The sequence below is a fragment of the Scomber scombrus genome, chromosome 18, assembly GCF_963691925.1.
Source record: "Scomber scombrus chromosome 18, fScoSco1.1, whole genome shotgun sequence".
In the NCBI taxonomy this organism is placed as follows: Eukaryota; Metazoa; Chordata; class Actinopteri; order Scombriformes; family Scombridae; genus Scomber; species Scomber scombrus.
In genome coordinates, this window is record NC_084987.1 from 1,273,201 (window position 1) to 1,283,235 (window position 10,035).

Below are 10,035 nucleotides of genomic sequence, written 5' to 3' on the forward strand. Positions count from 1 at the left end.
CACCGAGACAGCCCTAGTGAAAATCACCAATGACCTCCTGATGGCATCTCACTCTGGACTTCTCTCCATTCTGGTTCTCCTCGACCTGAGCGTAGCTTTCGACACCATTTCACATGACATCCTCCTGGACAGGTTATCCTCCATTGGAATCACTGACATCCCTCTAGCTTGGTTCAAATCATATCTCGCTGGCCGCACCCAATATGTTCAACTCAAGAACCTGAGATCCGGCTCCTCTCCAGTCTCTTGTGGTGTTCCCCAGGGCTCTGTCCTTGGCCCCCTCCTGTTCATTATTTGTCTTCTGTCTCTTGATCACATTCTCAGGAAATTTGATGAACAATTCTACTGTTACGCTGATGATACCCAACTTTATCTTTCCACTAAGCCTTCTTCCACTCAGCCACCCATCCCCCTATCGGACTGCTTACTGGAAATTAAATCATGGCTCTCACTCAACGGCAAAAAAACTGAGGTCCTCCTCATCGGTACCAGATCAACCTTAGCAACACTTAACACTTTCTCCATGTCCATCAACAACAACATCCACTGTTCCTCCATCCCCTCAGGTAAAGAGCCTGGGTGTCATCCTGGACAGCACATTATCTTTTGAATTCCACATCAATAACGTAACTCGGACTGCATACTTCCATCTACGGAACATCAACCGTCTCCGTCCCTCACTTTCACCAACCTGCACCGCTATCCTGGCAAACACCCTGATCACATCCCGTCTGGACTACTGTAACTCTCTCCTCTTTGGTCTTCCGCAGAAATCTCTTCACAAAGTCCAGCTGGTACAGAACGCAGCCGCTCGTATCATAACCAGAACTCCCTCTATTGAACACATCACTCCTGCAGCAACTTCATTGGCTCCCTATCAAATCCTGCATTGACTTTAAGATTCTACTCCTCACTTACAAGATCCTTCACAACCTGGCACCATCATATCTCTCTGAACTTATTCACATCTACACACCTTCCGAACTCTCCGATCCTCCTCTGCCAACCAGCTCTCTGCCCCATCTGCCAACTTAACTACCATCATGGGGTCAAAGCCTTCAGCCGATCTGCCCCCCGCCTCAGGAACTCTCTCCCACCAGACATTCACACTTCTGACTCTGTTTCCACCTTTAAATCCCGCCTGAAAACGCTCCTATAGAGCAGCATACTCTGTCTCACACTAACTATGTAATCACGTTCTTGTTTATTTATTGTACTGATGCACTTTATAGTCACATTCATATTTATTCTTCATCTTTGCACTAAATGTTACCTGATTTCTATTGTTTGATTTACTGTTGTGTTATATGTACCCTGTAAGGTGTCCTTGAGTGCTTTGAAAGGCGCCTTTAAATAAATAAAAATGCATTATAAAAAAACCGACCTGCGGAAATAACAAAACTTATAAAATAATGCTAATACCAATAAATCTGGTTTGAACCTCACTTTTTATTCGTAATGAAAGTCAAAGTTTGTCTGATCTACAACCCTGATAACAGAAACCAATAATAGTTCCTTTGTCGTGACCACCTGTCAGAATTATGTCACTGCTACCTGACAAGAGTTCATTCAACCAATCTCTCATTAATCCAATGACGACCCCCCAGATTACCAGTACAATGTAAAATCAGCCTCTATTAAGTACTGTATGCGTCAGAGCTGCCAGTGTCTCAGTCAGTGAAGGAGATATTGCCAGATTTACCGTGGGCATCGGTTCATGTAGTCATGTCTGTGTTGTTGTGATCATTCAGTCTGTCTTTATGTGTCTCTGTCCCAATACTGTTGAGCCCCTGCAATGTAGTATCAGTTATTTGATTTTAAACTAAATGTGCTGAGAAGAACTGAAATGATGTGTAACTGTCCAAAGACTACTGTCTGGGCAGCATGATGGCTCAGTGGTTAGCACTGTTGCCTCACAGCAAGAGAGTCCTGGGTTCACACCCTGAATGTCCCAGGTTGTTTCTGTGTGGAGTTTGTGCTGAGAAAGTGCTGAGAAATGCCAATAAAAAAAAATCTTAATCCTAATCTAAAATTTTTTTTTTTTTTAAATAAAATAAAGACACAGGTTGTTGTGACAGAGCTGCTGTCTGGATGTGATGTCATGTTTGTCTCTTCCTGTGACTGACCTTCTGCTCCTGAGCTGATGTTTAACTCCTTCACCAGATCATTCCTGCCGATCTCCTTTAAAACGCTCTTCATCACCTCCACAGCTCCAGAAAATTCATATTTCTGCACCATCAGATCTACAACATCCTGCCTCTCTGCTTTCTCCAGCTGGCTCTCTTGGATGGGTGGGATGTCGTCCACCTTTTTTTTCTTCAGGTGCCACTTGAACTTCTCAAATTGATGACCTGTTAAATCTCCCAGAAGCTTAAGGAGGTCCGCCTCTGTCATCTTGGCTCTCTGGTAAAATCAGAGAACAGATAAGAGAATAGTTGTGTTTCTGTCTGTCTGTCAGTAGAAACTCATTCTGTGTTTCTACTGGATCTGACTGATTTTACAAGTCTACTCAGCAGCTGTTCTGGAGCTTTCTATCAGATTGAGTTTTCTCAGTTGTCATGGAAATGTGTTCAAATTAACATTTTTCTGCTTAAATGCTGAAAATAAAAGTTTGATCTTAAACAATAGTTAACAAAGTAATCTCAGCACAAGGTCCAGTTAGTCTTCTGCTTTCACAACTCACCTGTTTGCTGTGGTTCAGTGAACTCTGGCGTTTTCACATGTTTTGATTGGTTCGTTAACGCTGGTAAACTGACAACGTCTGAAAATGAGGGTCTTGTCTCAAAGTGTGATTTTTTGTTCTGTGAAAGCAAAAAGGACAAAACACATTATTTTAATAGTAGGTTACATATGTGATTTAGTCATTAATTAGAAATGAAACTATTGTTAAATCAATCTGCTGAATACAAAACCGTCAAGAAAGTTATAATTGATCTGTAAGCCAGCAGTTCTCCAATAAAACGTGAGTGAAACACAGTGACTGTCCTCCTGTAATATCACACTTTTTCATCCTTCATGTCTGTCTCTAGTCATGATAAATCAACTTCTAGTCCAATACCATTTTTTCCCTCCCGATACCGATTCCGATACTTGTGTTGTGGGTATCCGCCGATACCGAGTACCAATACCGATACTAGTGTGTTAAAAAAATAATAATAATCATACTACGCCTGCATGACTGTGATATGATTATCATTGTGGTAAGGCCTGGCTCAGGTTAAACCCTTTGTAAAACATGAATGAATACAGCAAATGGAAGCCATTTATTTTTAAATAGAACAGTATAAAACAGTAGTGCAACAGCAACTTAAGTAAATAAATATAGGAATAATTATTCGCCGTCTTACTGGTGGGAACACAGACATCCCAACCTGCAGAAAGTCATTTCAGGGAGGTCCATTCCGAGGGGGGGGGTTACGCTAGGTGTCTGTCCGCTGGCGGGGGGGGGGGTCTAATAAGCGGCAACACAGAGTTATAAGGACGCTTTGCTCTCACAGGCACTGCATTTATAGTCACATAAACACACACAGACGCGCTATCACTCTCTAGCACTCTCTTGCTTGCATGCTCCAGATTCCCAGGAGATTGTATCTCATTTGCGGGCGTCAGGGAGCCACTATCAATATGCGGGAGACTCCCGGAACTTCCGGGAGAGTTGGGATGTCTGGGAACATCCACTGTGAAATACTGCCAAACCGCCAACATGATGCGCTAACGTTAGCTCCTTGTAACAGGTGTCAGGTGATCAATTATTCTTCGCCCCTCTAAAACAGCAGCTGCCAGTGGCAGCACAGCGCAACAGTTTTAAGAGCGGCGAAGAAGAACTGTGTCAGAACTAACCAGTAAATAGATTCCTATTTCTAATCAATTACGTGGTATCGGATCGGTGCTCCTCTGGACTCCAGTACTCGCCGATACCGATGCCAGCATTTTCGGCAGTATCGGAGACATTTCCGATACTGGTATCGGAATCGGAACAACTTTTAGTCCTAATGATGCTGATAGTAAGCTATCTGTCTTTGAGCTCTCTGTGACACCAGAGAAGATCAATGAACTCAGCAGGTTTATTCTGCAATTTGATGATTGTGAGGTGAGGAATGCTCCTCTAGTGCAGGTACATACAGTCCTATAGGTAGTGGTAGTGAACAGCCTCAGGCTCCTCCTCTGACCCATCCCCTAATCTGGACTAGATTACATAAAACATTTGGTTGCTTTTGTCCTCCCTTTTGCTCATGCTCTGGTCAGAGGTATGCAGGCTAGATGTGAAGTAGACAATAAATATATAACAAATATCAGTCCGTGAATAAATGCAGGAAGGTCTGGCATGTAGAAATTGCAAATGATGATCTGGCCAAGAGTGAGTGGACAACAGGAGTATATATACAGGCTTGATTACAGATGGGATGCAGCTGAGAGTCCAGGTGATTACTGATGAAGCCCAGGTGAACAGAGTTAACTGATGAGGTGGGTGTGGCTGATTAGCAGGAGTAGAGCAGGGGTCTGGTGAATGGAATTTTACCAGCACCAGGAAAAGAGTAGAACAGACTGACATTTTCATCAAAGAAACTTTGACTATGGTTTAAATCCAACAAACAGACTTCAGATAAACATGTGTGTGCTTCTTAACTGTGACTTCTCTCTATTTAGAGGCAGCAGTGAGTCACGTTACATCACTGTGAGGTTAAAAGTCAGCATTCAGCTTCAATCATTGATGTTAAAAACCACAAAACAAGCCAGAAATCTGGGTGTAGTCCTGGACTCAGACCTGAATGTTAAGACAATTATAAAGTCTTTACACTGACTTCCTGTCTGTCGAAGAATAGACTTTAAAATCCTGCTGCTGGTTTATAAAGCACTGAATGTTTTAGGGCCAAAGAACATTTCTGATCTGCTGCTACTTTATGAACCATTCAGACCTCTCAGCTGATCTGGGACAGGTGGTCCAAACTAAACCTGCAGAAGCAGCGTTTAGTTTTTATGCTCCACATATCTGATCAAACTCCCAGAAGACTGCAGGTCTGCTCCAACTCTCAGTTCTTTCAAATCACAACTGAAGACTTTTGTGTTTGCTGCTTTTTATTGAATCAAAATGTTACACTTAATGTCACCTTAACTCCAAACCTGTCTGCTCCCCATCACTTCTCCCTTACTGGAAGTCACATGTGTATTTATTACTTTATGGGGACTGTTTCTTGTATAATCATTAACCTTGTTGGGACCAGTTGTCCTCATAGGGAACAAAGTCTGGTCATAATGAGGCAGATACAGTTTATATTTATGGATTATATTGAAGCTGAATTGATAAGAAGACTTTGGACATATGAAGCCTTTTATCTTGTGTTTCTAGAGTTTTGTGTTTTTGAGAACACGTAAGTTAAATGTAATTTATCATATTTCTTAAAGGGAGTTTGGTGTAATATTGAGTTATCTACAGCTGTAAACTGGATATATTTGGTGAAGAGTTTTATGAGAGTTTGCTGAGTTTTTACATCACTGTGAGGACGCAGAAACCAGGAAAAGAACAACAGGAAACTACTTTTGAAGACGTCAAACTGTGTGATTTCATATTTTTCTGACAGTTTAATCAAATAAACAATGAAACTTAAAAATAATCATCAGATTGATCAATAATGACAGTAATCATTATTTACAGTCCTGATATTAACACTCACCTGCCTCAGACTTGTTTTCCTCCTTCTGCTCTGCTGACTGTGAAATGACGTCTGACTGAATACTTTCAACTTTAACTTCCTCCTTTCTTCTTTACTGGAAGTCACGTGTGTGTGTGTGTGTGTGTGTGTGTGTGTGTGTGTGTGTGTGTGTGTGTGTGTGTGTGTGTGTGTGTGTGTGTGTGTGTGTGTGTGTATTGTAGCACCTAGAGGCTTTTTTCGTGGTAGCAGGAGACTTTAACCAGGCTAAACTGACGGACATTTAGTGTGTGTATTATCTACGGCTGCAAACTACATATATACGTGAGCGTGGTGTTTCTGTGTTTGTTATCTACAGCTGTAAACTTGATATATTTGTGTGCCTCTACATGTTTGAGAACACAAAGTCTGACATGCAGGCTGTTAAAATGCCAAATAGTAAAGAAATATTTCTCTAACAGTTTATTTATAGTTGTACAGCGGCTGCGTCAGCGTGTCTCTGTCAGACTGAAGCTCTGTCACACATTCACATTTTATTCAGTTTGAAACCAAAGTTTTATGACACACTTTTATGTTTTAGTTTTAATCTGGTTTAAAGTGTTTAGTCATCAGATGTTTGTATTTTTAACTCCATGACCTGACTGCAGAGGCAGCAGTGGACACATTTAGAGATATCAGGCTGAAAATCACAGGACTGAGCTGTTATAGGAAACAAGTCAACAAGTTGCTCTTATTTACTGAAAACATTTTAAATGCAGTCTCATTTTTCATAGTAATCTGACCTCTTTTCAACTCCTTGGTTTTATGGTTCACTCTAAAGATCCATTATTCATTTTAATCCACTAACAATGTTTTTATCCAAGAGTTTGCTGAGTTTTTACATCACTGTGAGGACGCAGAAACCAGGAAAAGAACAACAGGAAACTACTTTTGAAGACGTCAAACTGTGTGATTTCATATTTTTCTGACTCAGTTTAATCAAATAAACAATGAAACTTAAAAATAATCATCAGATTGATCAATAATGACAGTAATCATTATTTACAGTCCTGATATTAACACTCACCTGCCTCAGACTTGTTTTCCTCCTTCTGCTCTGCTGACTGTGAAATGGCGTCTGACTGAATACTTTCGATTTAAACTTCCTCCTTTCTGGAAGCAGGGCCGTTTCAAGGAATTTGGGGGCCCCAAGCAAAATGGACTTGGAAGCCTGGCAACTGTGCAGGATATCAGCTATAATTACAGAGCTTGTGGTACCTTGTGTTGTAGAGGTGCTGGGAAGTGGTGCAGACTCAATTTGTGTTGATGTTGAGGCCATGGTACCACTGGATGTAGTCTCTCCCATGTCTTCTTCCTCATGAATGGGAGATGAAGTTGATGTTGCAGCTGGGAAAACAATTAAGTCTATGTATCATATATTTCATGTACAGAGTGCATAACATAGACATTAAGAGGACCCCATATTAAAAAAATCTGAAATGTACAGCGAAAAATATGTTTGACCATTTTATCAATGGGGAAGATCACGCGGTAACAGAGTTACACTTCCACTCCATATTTTGGTGCCACTCAGTAATTAATGAACCCACATTTAAAAACATGTCATTTTGTGTGTGCCTAGATGTACTTTAATGGCAACACAATAAGATCTAATTAAATTAAGACCTTATATGACTTTGAAGCCAAAATGTGCTCATTTTTTAACCATAAAACAACATCATTAAACATGGAGTTCTCAGAATATAACACTTTAATACATATGACTGAAGATCGTGTGTCCATGACAAATTTTGAGGCATTTATGAGACATTTAATATAATATGTCATGGTAATGGAGTTACAAATGTTTTCTATTAATGAAACAAGATTTAATTGCATGAATTGTTCCAAAAAAAATTGAAATCAGTACATATTAATTCGAAATAGTATTTATTATCATAATGAAAGAAAGAGAAAACACATCATTTTTATTATTCACTTTACCCCATAGATTTAATCATAGATTCATAGAGTAACAAAGGATACAGTTAAAGGCACTAACTGAATAACTGAGTTCCTACAAAGTTGCAAAGTTTGTAAACATCATGAATGTAATAACTTACTATGCTTATGTTGACGTATATGCAGCCATAGTGTTGCAGTGTTCTCAGCAGCACTCAGTGGCATTGTTAAAGATGCTTTAGTAACATGACATCAGAAACTACACTGGTGATTTCACTCACCTTCATCAGTGGAGGCATCCCCAGGAAGAGGGCTTAGAATTTAAGCAAAGCACCTCGAGGGAGAAAGAAAAGATATAGTGAGAGTTAGCATTACCATGTTTTTTTCTGATTTTTATATTTACAAGGAATCCAGCTGCTTTCACAGCTACCAATGCTTAAAAACACCCCAAGCTAATGTTTATGTTTAGTACACGGACTTACTACTTCTTGTAGCTTAACATAGCAGATTTAAGCTTTCTGCTATGAGCACCTCATGCTTTAAAGAGTTAACAGCTGGCTCTAACTTACGTTACATAAACATTACCGGTATATTTAGCCTACCTGCTGCTAAATTACACCATTTGAACAAGACACATAGACCTAATTTATCCAATGTAAATTATCACTTACCGCTGTCTTGTTTTTCTTTTCCTCCTATTCCTTTTTCTTCTTTCTTTTATGACTTCCTGAGGGGTAACTCCGCTTCAGGGCTCTCAACCATCAACTGACGGATTTATTTTCCTAATTTACCCAGCAACAAGAAATACTACTCTCTGATTGGCTGGTAGGTCTCACTGTATATAGTATATTAATGTATGTGCGGTGGGATCTATCTCTTCTCAGCATGAATAAGTCAAGTAAAGTCACCTTTAGGGGAAAATATCTGTCACCATGTTCAAGCAAATGTTATCTTATCTCCACATTAAATCAGCAAGGTTAACACTGGCTGCTGCTGCTGCTGTTAAAAAGGGTTCAAAAGAAAAGAAAACACGTGAAAAACGAGACCCTGTTTAAATCTGCAGTGTGAAACGTTTGTCTTCATCTTATTAACAATAGAAGTACATAACACTGTGTTGATTTATCACAAAGCTAATATAAAGTAATAAAAACTCTCACCTACCGTCTTTCTCTCAGAGGACACACGGCGGCGCTGTCTGTTGGGAACCGTTACAGCCGTTACATTTTAAATGGTTGAACCTTCCTGCAGGGGGCGCTCCTCTCTCCTCCTTCCTCACTGTCTCTGTTCAAAGGAGACTTGGAGATGTTTTTATCATTACACATTACACACATACCTTTATAAGAGTTACACACATTTATAAAAAATCACAATCTGTTGTTCACAGCATATGGTGCTTAATTTAGGATATGAGACCCCCCACCCCTCCTGTAAAATGGTCTCACCCACTTCTCTAGTTTAAAAACCAGCACATTGAATCAACATTGATTTAATGTTGGCATTTCAACCATAACATTCAACCTTAATTCAATGTTGATTTAATGACATTTCAACAGTAAAACAATCAAAAGGTTTTTTTTTTTTTTTATCTTAACCAAACATCAACCTAAAGTCAACCTTACTTGAACCTTACAATTCAATGTTGAATTAACATCTTTTGCTATCTGGGAAGGTATGATGAGGTTGACTCTAAGTTATTGGTTTGATGAATGTTTTACAACCTAATTATATGTTTGTATTGATTATTAACGGTGGCTGATTGTATTCAGTTTGTAACAGCAGTATGTAGTAAATGGTTGTCCTTTGTTTGCCTGTTTTTAAACTATTGTCCTAACATGATGAGCTTCATGGTGTTATTAATGACTCCTGGTGAAACCTGAAAGCTCAGCATTGTTGTTGGCCTTTATCTTCCCTTTTTATAAGTCATATTAACATTTATTCAACTAATATTTCTGTGTATAATATGAGCTCTTCTTTCTATCAGCTGCTGTGTCTGCAGTGTGTTTACTGGTTTTACACACATGATTTCAGGAGTTTAACCTGTGACTTTCTTGCCTTTGAATAATTATCCAGGCTGCTGCTGTTTCTACTTTATTTCATGCAGTTTGCAGGGTTTACATACAGAAATACTCCAGAAATGTCCAGATAGTTCATGTTTGAAGGTGGTTTCTGTGTGCAGCTGTATAAACTCTGTAGCTGTTTTAAGGTTGTAAAAATACAAGTATAGGACGACACTTTTAAAAATGTGTCTTATAACTGAACATCGTCACTGTGATTGGATGTAAAACTTCCTGCTTCAAATGCAACCAATGAAACATGACTCATTTCTAATTGGAAGCAGTTCACACACACAATAAAAGAGGTGAATTATGTTAGCAGGAGTCTTGTTTTGTCTTCTGTGGGTGTTTGTGTGGGAGTGTGGATCTTACAGATAAATGTGCTTATGGTT

At 39.5% G+C, this 10,035-nt stretch overlaps 1 protein-coding gene across 4 annotated transcripts in view; it reads right to left on the reverse strand.

Moving 5' to 3' along the window:
• The window catches only part of LOC133999019 (NACHT, LRR and PYD domains-containing protein 3-like), a 30,841-nt gene extending 25,125 nt beyond the window's left edge, over positions 1 to 5,716 (reverse strand). For all 4 annotated transcript variants that reach the window (XM_062438129.1, XM_062438128.1, XM_062438127.1 and 1 more), the window contains exons 1-3: positions 5,673 to 5,716; positions 2,684 to 2,801; positions 2,127 to 2,403 (exon numbers count right to left, since the gene is read on the reverse strand). In XM_062438129.1, coding sequence (XP_062294113.1) covers positions 2,127 to 2,394 — 268 coding nt within the window. In that variant the 5' untranslated portion in view covers positions 2,395 to 2,403; positions 2,684 to 2,801; positions 5,673 to 5,716. The remainder of the gene's footprint in view (positions 1 to 2,126; positions 2,404 to 2,683; positions 2,802 to 5,672) is intronic.
• Positions 5,717 to 10,035: the final 4,319 nt, after the last annotated feature.